We start from the raw sequence: 22,521 nt of genomic DNA, 5'->3' as shown, positions 1-22,521 counted from the left end.
ATGTGTGTGTCGTTGTGAATAAACTAAAAAGAAAGACAACTACGATTTCTGTCCACTTAAACGCTACTCCTAATTTTCTCCCTCTGGATGGTGTTTTCATCAAATATCTAGTAACAGAAGTCCGGCCAACGCCGTCGGCCTCAATGTATGCATCATCAAGCAAAGTAATCAGCCAGTCCAACGCTATATTCCTTGGGGAAGGCGGTGACGGTCTCTTCCCTTCCCCAGCCAGGCAAATGGCGCATATCAGCTAGTTCAACCAACACCTTTATGTTGCAAAAATTTGAATAAAAAGAAGAATTTCTATTAGAAAGACTTACATTGAGTAACCAAGATTCTATGCTCATTCACGGTTTTTTATATTAAATGGTGTAGCAAATTTTGTACACTTGACTTTAAATGGTACAAGAATTTTTTTTAGTAGTGTATTGTAATAGGAGAATTACAACATTTTGCTTCATATATACTATATTTTGTACTACCTATGTATTTTTAGACTTGTACATTTCTTGCAACTGCATAGTTTTAGGAACTGATCTTCTCCGCCTTTTAAGATAAAATCAACCAAGATCTCTTCATTTAGGATTGGCAAGCTTGATTAGATAATTGCAAAACCCCACAAACCAAAAAGTTCTTTGAGGAGGACCAATATAGAATATCTTGCTTTTTCCATGGTAAACTGAGATATTTCACAAGAATACCCTCTTTAACGTCCTTGCAGCGACTCGGGAAGCCAGCTTTCCAGCGAAATCAGCAGGCAAGCGAAGTAACTGTTGTTGCATCTCTTGTGGAAGCTGCAAAATATAAAGCGCATCTATTTTTAGTTATATAGAAGTGCGTCTCAATGCTTGTTTAAGGCAGTAATGAGAAGACAAAGTTGAAAATATAAGCCATCAAAATGGAATAATCACCCTTGTAGAGTTTCTCTTTACGCATCTTCTCTCTGAGAGCAATCATACACTCAAATAGACTTGTACAGCTTCCTTAAGTAACAGGTGGGAAAAAATAATGTTTTAGTGCAAGGGAGGTAAAAAAGGGGGTGTGCTGTGTGCGCAATTTTCTGATCATCAGGCATACTTATGCAGTTAAGCCCATATGACATCTTTTTAGCAATAAACACCATCCAAAAGACTGGATTCAAATTCTCACGTTGTCTGTTATCATACAGATGCGACCAGTTATAAAATTGGGGAGCTAATAAATCTCTTGAGCTTTACCTCAGGTAGAACTGAAAGGAGGGGTAGATATTCTTGGACAACTTCAAATTGCTGAAGGGCTACAGGTGCTCCATTCAAAGATATCATCTGCTTGTTGGATGTTCTAACTCCATTAACCTTCTACAAAGAATAAATTAAGAGTCCACAATTTACTAACATATCAAGTAATTGTGCAATAACAATAAACATCAATTTTGGCAATGAATTAATGATCAATAATGGGGTATCCATAGTAAAACCAAGTATTACAGATGCACAGGAATTATAGATAACATAACAATTCAGTAACTGGGAGATTATCCATTTACAGAATAAGTAACTAGCCTAGAAGCTTGGAGACCAGAATTGGTGATAATTTTTTTTTTTTTATGACAAGGGAAACCCGCAACCGCTACCCTTTGGGTGCGCACAGGGAAAAACCTCGCTCCTATGCAATAGCTCGCAAACTACATAGGAGAGATAATCCGCACTAGGCAAGCCCCGTGCGACAAGCTCGACCCAGAAGGCAAATCCCTTGCTTTCGCTGGCAAGGGGTTTCGAACTTGAGACCTCCAACATGGAAGTCCCAAGCCCAAACCACTGGGCCACCCCGAAGGGTATTGGTGATAATGTGAAGTGGAATTATCAGCTGGCAAGGAAATCTGTCCATATATATTCTAGCATGCATCAAGAAATAAATATGATTTTCAGCAGCTAAGTAAGACGCAAAGAGTGTTGTCATAATACTAAGCAAGGCAAGCAATTGGTATTTAAGGGGCCGCATAAATATATGCAAAGAAATTATGGCATTCTGAAAGACATGTAAGATATGTGATAACAAGCTAATGTAATAAGATACTGGATTCTAATTATTAAACTGATGCTTTCTCTGGTGTCTCTAAGCTCCAATATCTTAGTTGTTCATGTATCTGAATGTTTTTTCTTCGAGAATACATGCATGTTATGGGAGTAAACTGTGGATAGTCTCTCTCTAATATCAGAAGTGGAAAACAGTGTAAACATTAACGTGCATGCAAATCCGTATCAACACTTTCTACAGATATTTTTCCATAACAGAGGAGCAATTAACATCATGGAGGTTTTATATACATTCATTATTATTAGCAAGATTCTCTTACCATGCTGGGGTTCTCGTTTTCTCGTAGTCCTGATATCAACAGTAATAGACGTTGCAAATTTCTAAGATTAGTAATATCTTCATCAGTCATTGAAGATGGTCTGGAGGGAGAGAACGGTAACGAAGTTGCAACTGCATTTGTTACTGAATCGAGAGTTGCAACACCAAGTGCAACCATACCCTGTAAATTGGGATAAAGAGTAAATTCCAAATACAACCAGCAGATGACTTGAATGACAGTGACCCTACTTTTGGAAATTTTGGATACACCAGCGGGAACTCAAAACACGGAAAAGGAAGTACGTTAGTCACTTCTCAAAACATCAAAAGTGAAGTGGCAATTAACCAATTTGAGTTTTTTAGATTACTCGCATTAGCATCTGTGGAGATACCACTTCAAACTGCTGAAGGCATACTCTAACATCAAAAGCACTTATTTCTGGAACTACACATGATATTTTTAGTTTCCGTGTCATATTCACTGGTTAAGCAGTTTCTAACTTTCTAAAAGATATTGGGTCTTGCATTATCAGATGCATTTCCATCCACAAATCACCATCATGATAGCAAAATCTCTCTTCACCTTTCCGTTTTCTATTTATGTCTACGTACTTCTCCTGGAACTATATTTCTTTTTTTGTAAAAGAAAAAAATGAGAACGCCCAATTGTCAATTATATCTGAATTAGAAACACCAACCAGATATGAGTGCTACTAATTTAAACCAGTTAGTCTTCATAATAATCCACTGACTTCAAAAAAAATTGACTGAAACATTATGAAACTGAAACTTCCTAAAGAGTTGAGCAATTATAGTATTCATCACCAGTTTGAATTTAGTAAAAAGAAGGTGCTGAGCATTCCTAATAAGTTTGCTTGCATTCTTGTAATATTAAAACACGAGTCCGTACCTTTGAAAATTCTTCAAGTAAAATTTCTCTGACAAAGGCACCCTGAAGATAAACAAATGAATTAATAAGTAGTGTGTGTGTTTTTTTCTTTCTTTCCTTCCTTTTTTCCTGGATGTATTCCAGCCTCTGGTCTGTTTAATAGTGCAATATTTTCTGAGATAGAATACCTTATCATCCAGTGTAAAAGAAAGAATTTGCTTGATAACGACCTTCGAATCAGTCCCGCCATTTTGATTCTCTATCAGGGTTCTTTCTGTCTTGGCACGGAGAGACTGTTATGAAGAGAGATTCAGGATCTATGCTTGTATATCAGAAACAAAAAGCTAATATGGTGAAACAATTTTCTCATATATAACTCAAATATCAAGAAAAACAAGAATTCAGCTGTGGCTTCTTTCACTCTGTAACTATCAGGTGTATGCTTACAAAATACAAAAGCACGATGTGTACAAACATATCAAAAGGCTTACCTCTGATAAGAGAGACTCTAGTCGATCAATCCTGAACTGACCATCCTATAATCAAAAGTATGGAGTTATAGTTTATCATGAGTACATAAACTGTTGGACTTGAAATTATCAATTTTTAAGTAGAATAGCATCGGCAACCAGTAAAACTTCTGTATACTGTCTCAGGCTTCAAGTTTGATATTTCTCTACCCAATGGTGAATAAATTAGTCTTACAATTTCCTTTTCAGAAGAAAGCCCCTTCAAAGTATTCATAGTTAGTTGGAATCAAGCGTGTATCAAGTACTACATTATTAAACGACAAAGAAAAGGATAGCAAAGAAAGTCATTGCCAGCATAGCTACATCCATACACGATGGAAACCTAGCTCGTTTCACATTATTTTGAACATATAAAATAATCCATTGTTCCTGTAACATGCTGAAGGAGAAATAGTTCCTTTTTGTGGACAAAGAACAAGTGTGACATACTTGAATATTCATTTCCAATTTAATCGTTTGAACTCATGAATACGACTAGTCGACTACTAAAGATTTGTAACTTTTTCCTCCACTAGGAAAAATAATTGTTAGTGGTTTGGCTGTGGGACCAAAAATCAGAATGGCAGTTAGAAATCTGAACTAGTAAGAGGTCTGTCAAGTTGCTTCAGCTAGGGGAAGGCTGCGAGTGGGTGCTAAGAAAGAGAATGAGAGACCTCATTTGCGTGTACCTTATAAAGAAGTGCTCTTAAAGAAGCTTTCAGTTTCGGTGAGCTGTCAGTTAGTACTTTTCTAGCAATCCATGGGTATGTACTGCCCAGCACTTTGTATTCTGGGTTGATGCCAATAGCAATGCCCTCCAACACAGCAAGGCTAGATGTCTCAAAATTACCAGTGAAAAACATCAGCCACCAAAAAAATAAACGAGATCAAGCAAATACAAAACAAACTAATCTCTAATTTTCACGCAAAATTACCTTCGGATGACAAGAGAGAAATAAGAAGGTATTTGAAACTTAAATTTGTACCTGTAATCAAAGAGTTTTGCAAAACTTATCAGAAAAATACAAATCATAATCATAGCATAGTGTCGTCATAAGAAAAACCATATATCTGCTAAAGCATTATCTAGACAACAAAGACTCTCTAAACATAATCATCAGTGATTTCAATATGAATGCTAAGGTTCCCAGATTTTAACGTGCAACATGCACACAACTCCCCATGGTAATACTTTGGTTTCCAGAGATGATTGAAGGCTTTCACCCCTTCATCTCGTCACAGCAATGACCAAAACCTTTAGTACTACTGATGTGGAAAGTTGATCAATAGTTTGAATTACTATTTCTATGCGCTCAAACTCTTTGCATACCCATACATCAAAATGAAGAAGATAATGAGACCAGAAAGATTCTAGATAAGCGTCAGACTGGGACAAAAATTAAATAAATCTGATTCTGCAATTGGAGGGATGATGCATGGCATAAGCGAAAGAAAGCAAAGTAACTCTTTTTAACTGCGGTATCCCAGCCTGCTTGTGTGCACTCAATTAATCCACCAATACCTGCTATGTCCCACCAGTTAAACTTTTCTCTCACAGTTTAGGCAAATGAGAAGAACTCACTAATTTTGTGTCTGCTGAATTTCCTAAGGTTGTCACTCCAACTTCTCAAACCGACAGCCCAACCCTTTGGTGGCATTTTAAGAAAATATATTTTTTTCTTTGTCAAGTACTTTATTCATCACATTATAAACTACCTATCCAAGATATTTCTTTTTCTCTGGATGATTACTGGAAGCGGTGGTCATAATTCATCTACCAGGAAGAGTGTCAGCATATGCTGTTAAAGCTTTGCATTCTTCAATAATCAAAAGAGCCATTAAGGTTAACTATGATGGTTTCTTATTGTGGATATGCATATTAGCATTTAGCAATGGAATAATAAAAAATTTAAAACCAAAAATCTATTATGACATCATCACTTAACATAAATGAAACTTTTATGATACAGTGTTCAAACATTAAATGTAAGGAGTATAAGCATCAAATGGAATTCTAATTCTGCTGATCATTATTCACTAGTTCCTCCTCTTTCATTATGCATTCAGGCAAAGTCTATTCTCTCTTCAGATTTTGGTGGTACAAGCACAAGTATTAATATCTCAGTAATCTATCAGATCATCCCAGATCAAGGTTGACCAATAAGATAATGTTCGGTGAATTAAACTAGGATCAATGCCTTAAAAAGACACATCGTTCAAATAAGTTTCTTCCTTCTTGTATTTTTATTTAGAGAAGCCCCCCTCTGAGCTTATCCTCATCATAAAATATACATCTTCTGTACCAACTTAAAAGATAGATATGATTTAAGCATAAGCGAAATACAACTAAATTACATCACATAATAGAAGGTAATGCAGAAAACAAAATACATTTCAATTTCTCTGGAGAGAAGAAATCATGAAAAGCGCTTACATGGTGAATCCCAGATCTCCGAGAAGATCCCCAAAACTCACATTGCGGACTCCTTTGGCTACAGCATCCCGAAAAACACCTAAAGGGGAAATTTATATCAGTAAAGAAGAATACAACAATTAAATCACTTTCTTGGTCTAGAATTTAACTGTATATAGCTAATAAATGTCAATATAAAGGATAAAACCTGTTAGAGCTTCTGTAACTGCAGCTTTGTCACTTGTGGGTGGAATAAGCCTGTCAATGATAATATATTGTATCAACACTAAATAATTCTAATATTAAGAAGTGACCTCTCATTGAGTAGTGAAGATATTAATAATACCCAAGAGTGACAAAATCCTTGGCCAATGCACTGTAATCACGATTCACTAGATGGAGACATGCTTCAATGAAACCATCACGATATTCTTGTTTGAATTCACCCATCATACCGAAATCTGGGATTAAGAGAAATTTTAGGTACAATGAATTGATGATAGGTAGCTATAAGGTACTCAACTGGGATAAAGTAATCAAATTTCCACGAGACTAACTGTTAAGAAAATGGACCTGGGTCTAAGCTCAACCCAAAGCCAGATCAAGTGGTGAGAATTTATCAAGACCTTATAAGGAGATTACAGCCAACACACTTAATCAATGTGAAATTCTAACCCTCCTCTCCCTCCGACCGGACATCTGGAGCGTTGAGTATTATAACTTGGGTAGCCCAACATTTGGATAACCCAACATCACCAATAGGGTTGGCTCTAATACTATGTTGAGAAAATAACCTTTCGCTTAACTTAAGCCCAAAAGCTAGCTCAAGTGATGAGGATTATCCAAAGACGATATAAGGAGACTAAATCCCGAACGCGTAACCGATGTAAGATTATAGCACTAACAAATAAAATTACAAGGAACATGAGGAACAACCAAGAGCAACCCAGAGAAGTTTGTTATTTAGCATCACTAACAACCAGTTTCATGTATACACTTCATAAGATAATCAATAAACTACTTTTCAGGAAGATAGCTACCACGAGTTCCCAGCAGCATTTTCATTTAGTGAGCTATTAAACAGTATCGAAAACCAGCATTAGAGGATAGCTAATGGTAATAAACAAAGTAGATGTTTTAACCATCTCCTTAAGAAAAAGGCAACCAATGCTAGTGTGAGAGAGAAAAAAGGAAAAATAGAAAAACAAAAGATTACCATCATATATTGGAAAAGTAGCAAGTACATAAGGTAACAAGCATATATTCAGAGAAGTAGCGTGTAAAAAAAGATTACCAACATGATATATTTAGTAAATAGCCCACATTCTGCCTGCATAAGACTAGAAACTAAAATCAATGAAGTACCTAAGTAGGCTAGCTTCCCATCATAAGTACGAAGAAGGTTTCCGGGATGTGGATCTGCATGATAGAATCCATACTCTAGAAGTTGATTGAATGAGCAATAAACCCCTACCTGTGAACATCAATTTCACTTTAAAGTATGGTTCAAAGTGGAAAAACACACAAACATTGAGGAAAATGAGTTTCACAACTTAACCTCAACCAAATAAAGATCCTTGACCCCAGCCAGCTTTTGCCCCTAGCCAAGAGAAAGGTGTATTAACATGAGCAAGATGTCTAAGCTTCATAACATTAGGAGACAATATACACCAGTTTATAAAATATTCCACCTCATTGGAACTAAAAAGAAAATTCTTGACACTCTCCACATTGCTGAGTTAATACATAAATCAGTGAACCCAATGAGAACACGTTACTTCTAGGATCTACCGTATTCAAATCTGAAATGTCTCAATATAACGAAACCAATAATGACAAAGAAGAAATTCTTCAAGGAAAAGACAAGATTCTCAAACGTTTGATCAACTCAACATTAGTGTAATCTAAACCTCTTTGGATGTAACTATTCAATCTTTCCCAGTTGCTTGTCTCCTCCTAGACAGTAGGTAATGTGCATCAATTAGTGAATATGTCAATCAAACTAGAGAAACTCTCAATCAAGTAACCTTTTTCTATATACACAGGGAATGAATGTCAAGGACTGTCAGAAAGCCAACAGGAACCACAAAAAGACATGTTTTAATCAGAGGAGCAAGGATAAGAAAGAGACCAAATGTTCTCAAATTCTTTGACCTTCAGTAAGAAAATCTCCAGATATCATTTTTGTTTTAATTCAGAATTTTAACTTATCCTGTCTTTTGTTGACTTAGATATCTATGTGGAAGAAAGCTAGCTGAAAGATAATAGAGCGTCTAACATAACTTGTCACAAACTAACCCAAAAGCTAACAAAATGTAGGTATCACTTGACTGAAGCTTTTAGCTCCTGATATGGCGTTTTTACCTCTAGCCACTGCATAATGAGCACTTTCCGGGTTGTCAGTGCCAAATTCATTTCAGGAACCACAACATCCTGTATTGAACCATACAATTGCCTGCCCATGCAATTATGAAAAGTTTAGACTATATGCGAATATAATACTAAGATTTTTCCCTATTATCTTAGTACATGCATGAATGTGCAATCACAAATTAAAGAGTAGCATACAGTCTAATACTTATGATGTTAGATGAAGCATGCACGATCAGCTTAGCTGGAAATTACGAAATTTTTGTAATTGTTGGAAAGATGAGAATGCTACAAACTATGATAATCAACTAAAATAACATTGTGCATGGGAACTTTCTATTGGCACAGGCTTTTGATAGTTGTTGAGCAGCTTACCATATTGCTATATCCAATAAGTGGACATTCATGATGAATCTGATACTAAATAATTGTGCAGGTTACATCAGATTGAGATCACATTCCTTTATATGTTCATTTCATTATATTTGTCATGCTTTCAAATACTTTACTGGATTTTCCTTTTCTCTCATTTTTATAACACATTGGTTCACCCTTTTGACATCTTATTATTACATCCCAAAGTAGCGTACACTTGCATTTGCAAGAAGAAGGAATGCATTTACTCTTGGTCTCGATGCATCAGAAAACCAAACAAAGGAAAATCAGTAAGCAAGCTTTGTCGATGGAGTTTCTTAAGTTCCTCTCTATCTCTCTCCATTCTCCAAAAGTTTCCCAGTTTGGTATTGTTTATTGGCTCATTAAAGAACATAGGAAGAAATACTTCTATCCCTACGTGCTGCTTAATTACCTCATTAACCAAAAAAAAATAATTTATTTTGGCTTTTTCCCATCAACTTGAAGAAGGGTAAGGGTCAAAACGCTAATCCATAATAATGAATAAGATGCATAAACAAAATGTCTATTACATCTTACTGTTGTAAGAAAGGTTTCTAGGTCTTTTACATTAATTTAAGAGAAGGCTTGAAATTGAAAATTATTAGACTAGTATTCCAACAGAGGGATCATTGACTACAAAGCTTTGACAAGAACGTATGAGATCAACAGAAGTAACTGCAATAGGTAATCCAGTACAGAATGCTACAAATTAGCCCCAGTTTCATAAGAAAGAAAAAAAGATTTGACACATTTAGGATATTTAACTCATGATAAAAACTAATTGAGTTTCATAAAGTTCAAAACCCCACTGGAAAATTCTGTAAAAGACCTTGGAGGCGAATCAATTATCTTGTTGTTAACCACAAAAATAGTGGGATTAATCTCTGATCAGTAAGGTCTTAAAGGCGCAAACTCACTCATCACGTTCTAAGTGAGATTGGATTAAAGGTATGCAGGTTTCAGATATCTTATATAGGACGCAGTCAGACAGGTCAATTATTTTTACCGAAATTTGACTCCATTCCGTGCTTCTTGTTTGTAGTCCATCTCCTGCATTCAATTTGACCACCTGTATTCAATATAAAGCACTAAGAATATTCCTCCTTATTATTAGAAGTAGTTATTGCTAATTTTGATTTTTATATATCTATATATGATATATGAGGATGTTCAGTTAAAATGAAAGATCAAGACAAAAAGAAAGGGTCAAACTACCAGACTAGTACTAGTCAAAGATTTTATGGTTTACCATAGAGGTATCTGAAATGTTCATGTAGAAAAGGTAGTTGAATGTTGACATGTTATTCTTTGATACTATCATATGTTTCCTCTTGATTAAATGAATATCAATACAGAAATCCTAATTTTCTCCCTATAAATTTCCATTCATCTTTCAAAAGAAATATAGTTTCCTGTAATAGATCTACTATGTATAGACCGAAACTGTTCTTTTTCAAAATGTTCTGAAGCTTATGCTCTGTCAGTCTTTCCCAAACCACAATAATTTGTACAACTTAATTATGGAATACTAAAGGAAAAATTAATTCCTCTTGCATGACAGAATATGAACCTAAAAAAGAATAAAGTATTGATCAGTTGATCAAATTTTAAGTCTAGGACTTATAAAGTAACACTAATGTTGAAACTCACAGATAGGAACTGAAGTAGAAGACATCAAATTAAAGAATTGACAACAACCAACAATCAATCAACTATGCCTTAATCCAAAGATAAAACTAGACCAGTTAGTAGATAACAGAAACAATTTCATTCACACCAAAGGGCTTCTTCCAACGGGGTTTTTTACAACTTTGATGTCAATTATGAACTAGTAGGTCAGGAAGTACGTGGACAGCCACAAACATATGAGAGTTTACTAGGAAGAGTAAGATATAAAAGCATACCCGAAAAAGACTTGAGGCCCACTCATCAACAACTGCCTGTATATTGAGAAAAAATGTGTTCAGGACTAGTAATTGCAAAGAATACGTCTTGTCATGTTGGAAATAGATGCTTGTGGACACTAAATTTCAGATCAGCCTAAATCATTTAGTGTTCCATAATCCCATCCCACTTTTCCTCTCTCAGCTAGTCAGCTAGGAATTTACTTGTATCATAGTACCTGAAGGTCGGTATTAAGTTTTCCTGCCTTCTTTATTAAGCCTGAGAGATAACGTAAAATCAATATGTCCAAGGAGATTGCACTTTGAACTCCAGGTCTTTGCACCTTTACAGCAACAACTTCCCCGGTAGAACGAAGCCTAGCTTGATAGACCTTAAAAATAGAACTCACATTTAGTTTCTTTCACCTTTGGCTTATACTAAGAGTGAATACGAGTCCACCTAATTTTAAACTAAGAAAAAGAAGTCCGCTGCTTCACAGACCTGTCCAAGTGATGCTGCTGCGACAGGCTCAGGTGAGATCTCAGAGAACATCACATCTATTGGCATGCCAAGCTCCTTCTCTATAATTCCAAAAGCTACTTCAGAGGAAAAAGGTGTTATCCGATCTTGCAACAGAGATAGCTCATCCAAGTACGATGGTGGTATCAAATCCTAGAAGAAAATTTTTTAGTCTGATTAACATCACTAGATTTAATGAAATATGGGATGCTAACATGACTCAATGAGTGTGCATTTCAAACAATTAATCCTTGCATAGACTACTTGCAGTTATTGTCCCACTATTTCACAAGAAGTATGAATTAATGAGAATTTTGGATACATACTCAGAATTCTAGTTCATGAAATTTCAAGGATGTAATAGTTGCAGAGCTTGGAGAAATGAAAATTTTGGAACCCCTTTAATTTTTGAGCAGTTCCAATTAGCAGACACATTAATTGTAAACAATGCTCTTTATTTTTTCTCTCTTTACAGGTTCTAAAAGATGTTTCCAAGATGGTTTTACTTTCAGAAACCAACACACACATATCCAGTCAAAAAGGAACTAAATACAAAATAATCTATGATCCAGCATGTTACCTGCAATAATGCTAAAAAATTCATTTTCAAACTTGTTGATCAATATTCACTAAAGGAAAAATAAAGGGGAGCTTATGCCAATTTCGTAAAGAGAACTCAGTCAGAGAAAAACAAATATAAAGCATGACGAGCAGAAGCTCCCTATTGTGTCCTACATGATTCAATACCGGAGACCTCTACAAGATCAACAAATCCGATGAAAACAGAATTCCCTCAGGTTTCAAAGAAATTCATTGGGTGTTGGGTGGAAGTGAATCCACAAAATTGAATAGCTGAAAGAAGCTCTACTTACTGGTCGAGATGAGATAGCCTGTGCAATTTTAACATATGCCTGCAAAAGAATATTTAGAATTCATCACCATGGCAAAGGGATAATATTGTACAAGTATTCAGCAAAGATTGCACAAGAAATTTATTAAAAAGAACACAGTTATAAAAAAACTGTAGAAAAAAAAAGAGGAACTAGACGAAGAATTGCAGGAAAAGAAACTTGTAGTATATAAAATATCATAAGATATCGCAGAGAGAGTAGGAACTCTCTCAAGCACATCCATCTTTCAGAGATCAAGGCTCCAGATTAGGTCTATCGAATACCTTAGCCATTAAATGTTTCAACGTGAAGGCTTGAACTTTGTGCAGAGCTTGTAGGTGGGTAGGGATTGACATCACGCAAGCCTAAGTATGGAAGGACAATATTTCTGGTAACCAAACATGATATTATATGGCAGTGCCACCGAAGAGACAGTATGTGGTACTGAGATGATTCATATTGCTAAGTTCAGTTGCACCATGCTACAAGTTCCTCTTGATGCCTTTGATCCTTTCTTAAAAGTTACTTTTGTATGGAGTCAGTTACCCAAGAAGCTTATTGTGCAATGTAGAACTAGGAGTTTAATATCAGCTATTGCTACTTGGGTTAGTTTAAAAGATTCTTTAAGTAGCATATGTTCAAAGGACCTTAAGTTCATATGCATAGTCTAGTTGTTAGCATAGGTAGGTTCCTATTGGAAAAGATGACATGGTCTAGCCCATGGACTGGGCATGGTCCACGGGAATAATGTTTTAGATGATTATTTGTTGGAATCACTAGCTTGTAGTGCCCCAAAGTTTGATGCCTGGTGTCGGTTTGAATTTGACTAGTTTGTTAGAAAAAAGGTCATTGCACTACTATCCACGACAAAACTTAAAACTTGTCATATTGAGCTACTATTCCTAGGAATTGCGCTGAAATTTAGCTGACAATTCAGACTCGAGCAAATAAAAATATGCCCAGTAAAATGCTTCTAGTTCTAGTAGCAGAAAATGTTGAAAACTAATAAAGAATAAAGGAGAAAAAAAGAAAGGTTTGAGGCATATATATACTTGTCAAGAGAGTGAATGTGATTGCCTAACTATTGGAATAGATAAAAATGTTGTTCCTGGGATGTAACAAACCTGTTATTAGTCATCTGTATCGACTAATCTGCAAGTGGAAGAGCGTTCTTTTGCAGGGCATTAACATATAAAATATAGTTTCAAATCTTGTAAACTTTCAGAACCAGTTGTCCTTTTGCCAATTAACTGTTAAAAAATCACAAAAATAAAAAATTTAATGTAAGGAGTCTTCATATTTTTCAAGTACTGCACTTGAATCCCTAAGTCCAAGCCCAAGTCTATCTGTGAGACACACACTAATTTCCAATTATAGTATGTGATGGGAAGTACTTTAGTAGGAAATATATGGAAAAACACTTAGATGCATCTTTTCTCTTGCATTTTCATGGGATTTCCGAAGTCCAGTAAACTCATAAATTCGTAAGTCAGTCTCTTTACTCAACTGTCTGGGCTTCTTACTAGTAACAGTGAGCTACCTAATTATTGCCACTTCCATATTAAAAATATACTAAATTAGAGAGTTGTTTCAGTAAAAATTGCAGGTCCAATTAATAAGACATACTGGACCAAGCTGTAATAGTATCTTCCTCAATTCTGCGGCTCTAATCTGCAAGCAGCCAAAACAATACAAAATTAGTTCAAGTGCACATAACGAGGATGCATTATTGCAAAAAATGTATCGAAAAATACTAACTTTGAACATCTCATCGGCGCGTTCATTAACAGTATCCAGGTACCTGACGGCGAACCACTTGCCCAGAGTAGAACCGATTTGGACAAGCCTACGAAGTACAATCAACGGTTTCTTCTGATAAAACGCAGCAATTTTCACGATGTTGTACTCCGTAAGAGAATCATCCTCTGACGGATTCAGCTCAAAAACATAGCCGGAGTACTTCGTGAAATCATCTACCTCACGTGCAACTGCCGCAACTGGCGCTGCTAAGCGACTGGAGCTGGAATTAACCTTGCACCTCCGGAATACACAGCGGAAGGAGCCGTCGGAGAGTGAATTGGCGGCGAATAACGGCAGCGGTTGAGGCGGGACGACCAGCATTTTGTGGCGGAGCGATTGTATTTTGCGTGCGCCTGTTAGGACCGTTATGTATGGCTGGAAGTTGTACTCGTTAGCAATAAACAACTAATAATATCTCAAATATTTTCAAAAGCTTATTTGCGTATATTTGAATGGTAAAATTGTTATCATGATCAATCAGTTTAAACTATATAATATATTCTTGTGGTTCACTAGTACCGTCTCAACAAATTTGAGGCTTAAAATTAAACTTCAAGATTTTATTTTTTTAGTTGTCATATATAAATTGAATAACTATAACATAAAGTGAAGTCTCGAGAAGGTAGGATTTACGCAGACCTTATCAAATAAGAATGTAAACAACAAAATTTTTAATGAAAATAATATAATATAAAGTTAGAATAATAAAACATGACTCAAAAATTTAAAAAGCTTATATGATGATATTGAAATAGTTTCGCCGAATTTAATAAGTTGACATAATGATATTAAAATAGTATTGATTTGTTGCGACCTTGTGGTGCTTGAAATTTAAAGACCACCAAAAAAACAAATTTGATATTTTTATAAACACAACAACAAAAGATTTTACCTAATGCAAAAGGTTTTATCGTTTGGTAACTTTAAAATATTCAATAATCAGAGAATAAAGAAAAGGTAAATGTAAGGACTAATAATGTGGGTTCATGATAATCGCAAAGATATAAATAAGTAAACACATAAATAGCCACATAAGAAAGCATGATACAATTAACTAAACACTATTTCATTTCTCAATTATTACAATCACCTCCGATCGATCCACATTAAATAAAGTAAACACTTACTCTCTATATACATATATCTTTAGGAAAATTAGTGGCCCTAAACAATTAAGTGCCCCAAACAATATTGCTTTAGTGGCCTTATGATCGAGACGACCTGAACTTCAACTCTTTTTCGAAGCTTTACTGCATGGACCACTTTTTTATAAAATGTTTATCTTAAATTTTGATACTAATGTTTTTTTTTTCTTTTTTATGGTTTTGGCTTTTATAATGTTTTGAGATTTGATTATAGGAAAAATCCAAACAAGAAATTGGGAAAGCAGAGGGGAAGAGAAGGACGGGATTGAATTCGTGGCGTTGTGGAACTCAGTGGATGCGTGTAGAAATAGGAACTGTTTGGCACTACACAATAGTATAGGAGTATTACTTTTCCAAGTTTCGAAAAAAAGTTGTATATATAGACAATTAATTCAGTTTGATCTCTCTAAAAAAATAAAAAAAATCAGCTAGCCTCATTTTCCTTTAAATTTCAATTAAGCTTTGTAGATATTATTTGACACGAATTTAGCAAACCACAATTATTATTTTTTAGAGAAAAAGAGAAAAGCAAGGGTTCGGAATTGAATTTTAAAAGATAATGAAGTATAAAATTTTAGGAAGGAGAAGATTGCACACTTTAAAGCCCCAATTTGTTATTTGTTTTTTAAAGATGTTGGGGGATTTTTGAAATAGAAAAATCATAACAATAGATGCGAATTCAGAATTTGAAGATAATGGAGACACCACTAAACGTGGATGCATGTTAGTCGAAGTATCAACACTTCACTAGAAAATATTGTGAAACAAGTATAAAATCAATGTATCGATAAACATAAATTAAACGAAAGTGTAACAAAGTTCAACGTGTGGTAAAAAGTTGTCAAACAATTATAAAATAAAATGTATCAATAAATATAAATTAAACAAATATGTAACATAGTTCAATGTGTGATTTGATGGTTTTGACCTTATAAACTTTAAGGTTGCTAGTTCAAATCTAGCTTGAATTTTTATTTACATGCATTATTTTTTATTTCTTTTTAAATGACAACAAAAAAATATATATAATCGCACCCTAAAAAAATGACAACAACACCATACTAACCATAATCTAATCGTGGGACACCTTGCTAGCGAAGATGCAAAAAGTCAAGCATTCGACTAGTGCACCACATCAACTTTTGTGATTAAGGGTGCATAAATAAATATATTATTTGTATTTAGGAATATACATATATATATTATACATGTAATTTTCGAAGTTAATAGGTGCACGTACTCCTCCCCCTTCATCTAAAGTGGGTCCGCCGCTGGTTAAGAGTATATATTAGAAGTCATAAATGAACTCTTTAATCATCATCATCATATATATATATATATATATATATTACTAAAAGTGGAAACAAAAAAAGTTAAAAATTGAAATACCATTTTACCCCTCCACTAAATCAAAATAAAATTAATTAATTTATTAAAAACTAACATTTTAATTAATTACCAACAGCTACACTTTAATTTTTTGGTTATGATGACATTATAATAATAATTGATTAGTTTAAATTCAATTAGAGTAGAAGACAAAATAATGTATGAAACTCTTTCAATTCGGTGACTCTTCGAATTTTGAAACCAAGAAAAATTTTATGTATCATGATTCAATGTGCTCCATTAATAAATTTTGGTAGGTAAAAAGACAGGCAAATATCACTATAAATACCAGTAAATTGCTCCCTAGATCATCATATTCTTTTCTTTTCTATCATCTACTATTCTCTTTTCTTCTTCCTAGATAATAATATAGATACATGTCGTCAAGAATCTAATTGAGGAGAAGAACATATAGCTTCATTCTGAAATTAAAAAGAGAAGCTTTCTTACAATATAGTTCAAGTGTTAAGCTTAGAAGTATAATATATGACCTATATTTTCTTTTAGATTTTTTTTTTATGTTAGCTTATGATTTTAAGTTTTTCTTTTCCATTTTGGAGTTAAGGTATGGTTGTCCAAAATAAATTTGGTATGCAACCCGTATTTTTATGTAATTCTGTATCATTTTGCATTGTTATGAAATTTTTTTCTTTGTTTTTGTGTTATTATTCTTTTTAAGTGTTACTTAATTGACAAAACATCTATTAATACATGATGAGTTTGATAATACTTAATAGTTATGCAATATGTTTTTGTTTAAATACAAGTAATTTAAATAAAGATTGTGTTACTTTATCGTCTATCTAACATAGTGTTGCGAACATATACATATATTGTTCATTTTCACCCCTTTTGTTTCATTTTTTTTTTCTTCTACAATTTATACAATATGAGATTTGACAATTTAATTTTCAAATAAAAATGAGAAGACATTTACATTTATGCGACACTAAGCCTAATGATTTTCTTAAACATAAGCATTCTATATTAACGGTAGCTTTTCGTAGTGTTAAAATTCAAATGGTTGGTATAATGACAATTTTGCTTTTGGACATTTTGGTTGTTTCTTTATGAATTCCTTCGACCCTTCATTGTTACTACTAAAAACTATTCCTCAAATTAAAATCATGTAAATTAAAAATATTATGAGAATGGAGTTATTAAGTTTCATTTTGTTTAGATTTTAGTAATATAAGTCAACAAGATCATTCTATTAAAAGTGGAAAGAGTCTAAGTCAAAAATTAAAATTTTAAAGTGTCTTTTAAAAGTATATTTATCATTTTATTTTTTATTAAAATAATTGTCTATTAGATTTAATTGGAAAGACCTTTCATCTACCTTTAGACATGTACAAATTCGACATGAACTTTTTATTTACAAGTTTAATATATGTCATGCATTTATTTTCTTCACTTTTAGCTTCCAACCGTTAAAACATCTCTCTCTCTCTCTCTCTCACACACACACACACACACACATATATATAGTTACACATTATAATTCTTCTTTTATAGGTTTTAATCAAATTTACAAAAAAAAAAAAATTAAAAATACACATGACACTAAAAACATAATTACACCAAAGGTATTTTTAGTTGGTTGGGAGGTAATATAAACATATGTTTCTATTTCTCTACTCCTTTCTACTTGAGTGTTGGTATTTAAAAATGTTATTTTTGCCAAATCGATAGGTAAAGAAGAGATTGTACATTATACCAAAAGAAACAAGGTCCAGTAACTTTGCTAATTAAAGGCGAAATTAGAAATCAAAGTAAGAAAACCAAAGATTTCTTCCTTTTAGAGAGTTCACCAAATAGGATTAAGATATCACTTTAAGAATTTGCACTTCTTCTTTAGTATATAATTTATAACTCAAACATGTTTCTTAATACTAATATTTATGTAATTTTTTAAAATTTTGCAGTCAATAAAATTGGGTTACACGCGCAAGGCGCGTGCCCCAAACCTAGTAATTATTAAATAAGAGTTTAACTACAAGTTCTAACATATTATGATTATTTTATATTAAATTAAATTATTAATTTTTATAGTAATTACTATATTTAGAAGCAAAAATAGGAGTTTTTTTTAATAACTGATAATTAATGTAACTATGTAACTCTACATTTTAGGAATCTGAGGATACATATCTTCCAAATATATTCATAAAGGAAAAGAATCCTCCAAATCTTTCTCCACATTCTTTTCTAGAAGATCTCATCCGCATGTGCATCACTCTAATTTTTTACTTTTCATTTTTATTTTCAATTGAGAAATTTCAATCTTGTTTTTCAATCATGTTCATATTGATATTGTGTTTTTTTTAAGTAATATAATGATTAAATAATTTTTTTATGGATTAGAATATAGGAAAAATTAAAAAGTTTCGAATCATTAGGAAACTAACTTTTTCCTTTCCTTTTTGATTGGAAAACAATTATTATAATAATTCATCATTTTTATAAGATGGGCTTATCATAATTTTATAATATTGGAAAAATCACCCACATATATATTTAAGGGGCAATATTATGGGTTTTAAATCTACTTTTAAAATATTATTACTTATAACATTTTAATTGCGGGTTATAACAAATCACTTTTTATTTATAAATCAATTTAATTCTACTTTATTAAATAATTAAAATTTTATAATTATATTTTTATTATTAGGTGATATAAATAAGGAATCAATCATAATTATCTCTTACCCATTTTTATGGATTTTACCTTGATTCATGTTCCTTTTTTACTGTCACACGTCAAATAAAAAATGAATCAGACAAATAATGAACAAATTCAATTTTCATATCAAAATATTGTTGTGCCGTAATTTTACTATCTTTAGAAAAATCACTTTTTGAAATGTTCTAAGTATAAAATATTTTTTAAAAAATACTTAGAAAAGAGTCGCCACTTAATTTTTTAAAGAAATTAAGAAAACTTATACTTTTAAAAGATTTAAACAGAAAACGTCATTTGAAAATACCAAAGAGGGTTCGGGGTTCAATTTACACTTCGAGAAGGGTTTAAGCATTCGAAGTGCCCGCTAACATGCGGTTGACCTGCGACTTGACTTAAAATATATTTTTTGACTAATTTTTAGAAAAGGTGATTTAACATAAGAAGAATAACTTACAATATTTGGTTAACTTAAAAAAAAAAAGTTAAATAAGTGACACATTTATTTTATTTTATTTTTTAGAGAAGGGGATCCAAAATGAAATATTTGACTTGAAATATAAGTGATTAGAATATTAATAAAACTAGGTTAATTAAAATTCATTTAATTCATTTTTAAAATAATAATTTAAACCAATTTAGTCAATTAAAGCATGGGAACTATTTTAAATTAACTGAAGATTAAGTAAAAGTTTTCAATAAAAGTACGAGGGTTGGCAAAAATGGGGAAAACTTAATTAAAAATAAACTTAACATAAACAATATGGTTCATCTTTTGGGGAATTTAATTAAGTTATTTAAAAGTTAGAGTTAAATAATAATAATAAAAATATAATCACACAATTAAATAAGTTAAGAGTAAAGGAGAAATGAATTTGGGCCCTTCTTGGGCCTGCTGCAACTGATTTGGGCCTCAGCTTAACGTCTGCCCTTAGAGACCTTGTGTATACGTCAAGCGTATATTTTTGTATACAGGTCGTTTCTAAGCCCTTTTCTTGTATATTGAATCGTATATCAACTATATACAGCCTGCTCTGATGCCTCCGACCTGTAACTTTATTTTTGGACACATATTTTCTGTCCCGAACCGATATATCAGTGTATAAACGCTGTATACAGTATGTATACAGTCCATTTCGGGTTTTTGAACTAATTTTTAGCAACATGTTGGGTCTTCAAGACCTGTAACAACTTCCGAATATATAGGGGCTGAATCGATAAAAGAAATTTGGGCCTTTATGGCTCATCCGAAATGCAAAGATTGAGTCCGTGAGGACTTGGGCAGATTTTATGCAACAAAAAAAGATAACCAAGAATTAGAATAGAGATAAAATTCCAACGAACGACAATCAAGTAATCAATTCAAGATAGAAGTAAACACATAAATCACTTTAGGAGATACGAACATAATTGCAAAATAAAAGCACTTCTAAACAAAAGACGAAGGGCTTATATCCAAAGAAATGAGATAATTGCAGCAGTTAATTAAGATTAAAACAAGCCAATTAATCAAATGAGCTTCTTAACTAAGTAGGAAGATATAACATCGACTAAGTGAGGCAAAGCAAGATTAAAAGTGAACTAAAAAAAAATGGTCACATACAACTATATTCTGGCAAGAAAGGCTATGGAGGAAAATAGTCATTTATGTTGTCCCACAACCCAAATACATGAAGGCAACAATATATGAGGTTTAATATATATATATATATATATATATATATTACATGAGATTGGGCTAACATTGAATACTTCATTTTCAAGAATAGTAGGACAAACATAGGGCCAAAAATGAGAGCTTCTTGAGTTAGTCAATACTTAAGCTAACATAGATAAATTAAATAAACAAGCATTGACTACATAATTTCAAATCACCTAGCAAATTAACTAAAACAAAAAAGATTAAAAAAAAATAAAAAATTGATTCAATTTAAAATGAACTAAAAAAAAACTGAACAAACTATAATATTAAACGAGCATAATATCATAAATGAACCAAAGCATCATATACACAAAGAACAAAACAACAGAATATTACCTCTTCCGTAGCAGCGACCGGAGACAACGAGCTCGAGAGGACAACGATTCTTCCACCAGAAAACCCAAATACGAATAGCAAACCAAGAAAATCTGAGTGGCGACCTTCTTGGAAACTTAGAACAAGAAAGCTAAATATAAAATTTTAAGTGTAAAATCACTATTGCCAAAGAACTCAAACTAGAAAAAAACTTATTTTTTTCTCTATAAATTCTTGCCCAAAAAAAAAAAATTCCCCCTTAACACTTGAGTGTAAATGACTATTTATAGGGGAGATTGGGGCAAATTTAGAGGGGGAAATCGATTGAGAAGATTGAATGATTTTCAAATTTAAAAAATCTCTTTTTGATACGGTTGCTGGATTTCCGCAATTTAGTGTGATTTTCCAGATTTGCTGGGATTTTCGCGTGGAGAAGAAGAAGCAAAGTATAGGGGTAGGGTCGGGTATATGTTGTTGTTTGGTGTATTGCTGCTGCTATGTTGAAATTAAAAGGGAAAAGGGGGTGAGGTCAGTTTGGTGTATGTTGTTGTATTATTATATTGTTGGGTGCTTTTTGAATTGGAAAATAAGTGGGTGGGTGGGGTCGGTTTGGTTGGGCATTGCATTGTTTTGGATATGTTTGGATCATTGTATTGTTGTATTAAAGGGTTGTTATTAATTATAAAAAAAAAAGGGTGGGGTCAGTTGAAAGGGGAGTTAGAAAAACTTAGCCAATTAGATTTAGCTAAGATGGATTCGGCTAATAATTAAACAAGATAAATTGATATTAATTAATTAACGAGCTTCTTAATCTTAACAAAATAAAATAATTAATCTAATTATAAATTACTAACTAACAAAAAATATGCCAACTTAAAGTAAACTAATTTAATAAAATATTCAAGTAACAAATAAAATCTTTTTTGGGATGATTTTCGAATGTCATAAAATATACTAATTATATACAAAATTAAGTAAAAAATATATAATATTTAAAAATTATAAAAAAAGTGACGAAATTATTTAAAATAACTTGAAAACTCTATTTACTTTACTTTTTTTTTTATTTATAAAACTAATAATTTTGAATCATTTGAAATTGGAGAAACTCGATGATTAATTTATATTGTGGAGGGTCAAAATTAGGTGTCAACAAATATAACTGTCACGACCAGATTTCTCAAGTCGTGATGGCACCTACTATAACCCACCAGTAGGTAAGCCAACCCGTAACTCGAAACAACAAGTAATGAGTCTGAGGGTAGAAACTAAACAAGAGTAGA

The 22,521-nt window shown here is 32.8% G+C and overlaps 1 protein-coding gene across 2 annotated transcripts; it reads right to left on the bottom strand.

Moving 5' to 3' along the window:
- Nucleotides 1-543: 543 nt before the first annotated feature.
- On the bottom strand, nt 544-14,398 carry LOC125854946 (uncharacterized aarF domain-containing protein kinase At1g71810, chloroplastic). 2 transcript variants are annotated; one of them, XM_049534554.1, is made up of 21 exons: nt 13,963-14,398; nt 13,831-13,875; nt 12,187-12,225; nt 11,297-11,467; nt 11,034-11,186; nt 10,816-10,851; nt 9,918-9,961; nt 8,510-8,600; nt 7,704-7,745; nt 7,511-7,619; nt 6,492-6,606; nt 6,354-6,403; nt 6,167-6,245; nt 4,668-4,718; nt 4,422-4,563; nt 3,715-3,759; nt 3,412-3,516; nt 3,245-3,286; nt 2,336-2,515; nt 1,218-1,334; nt 544-794 (listed from the first exon to the last, which is right to left on the bottom strand). In XM_049534554.1, the coding sequence occupies exons 1-21, from the start codon at nt 14,323-14,325 to the stop codon at nt 690-692; spliced, it is 2,124 nt and encodes a 707-aa protein (XP_049390511.1). In that variant the 5' UTR covers nt 14,326-14,398; the 3' UTR covers nt 544-689. The 2 variants fall into 2 exon arrangements, with proteins under 2 accessions (XP_049390511.1, XP_049390510.1); XM_049534553.1 differs by having other exon boundaries at nt 1,218-1,337; nt 13,963-14,397.
- Between the last annotated feature and the right edge of the window lie 8,123 nt (nt 14,399-22,521).

This window comes from Solanum stenotomum, chromosome 2, assembly GCF_019186545.1.
Source record: "Solanum stenotomum isolate F172 chromosome 2, ASM1918654v1, whole genome shotgun sequence".
NCBI classification, from domain to species: domain Eukaryota; kingdom Viridiplantae; phylum Streptophyta; class Magnoliopsida; order Solanales; family Solanaceae; genus Solanum; species Solanum stenotomum.
Note: the sequence above shows the minus strand (reverse complement) of the source record. Positions and strands in the feature narration are given on the sequence as shown.

What these genes read in the sequence shown, in the direction of transcription:
- LOC125854946 (XM_049534553.1), bottom strand. Translation starts at nt 14,325, where the DNA reads ATGCTGGTCGTCCCGCCTCAACCGCTGCCGTTATTCGCCGCCAATTCA. An exon ending in AGGATCTTTATTTGGTTGAG is followed by an intron (nt 7,620 to 7,703) that starts GTTAAGTTGTGA and finishes TGATGTTCACAG; the next exon opens with GTAGGGGTTTATTGCTCATT. An exon ending in GGAGATCTGGGATTCACCAT is followed by an intron (nt 4,719 to 6,166) that starts GTAAGCGCTTTT and finishes CTTTGATTACAG; the next exon opens with GTACAAATTTAAGTTTCAAA.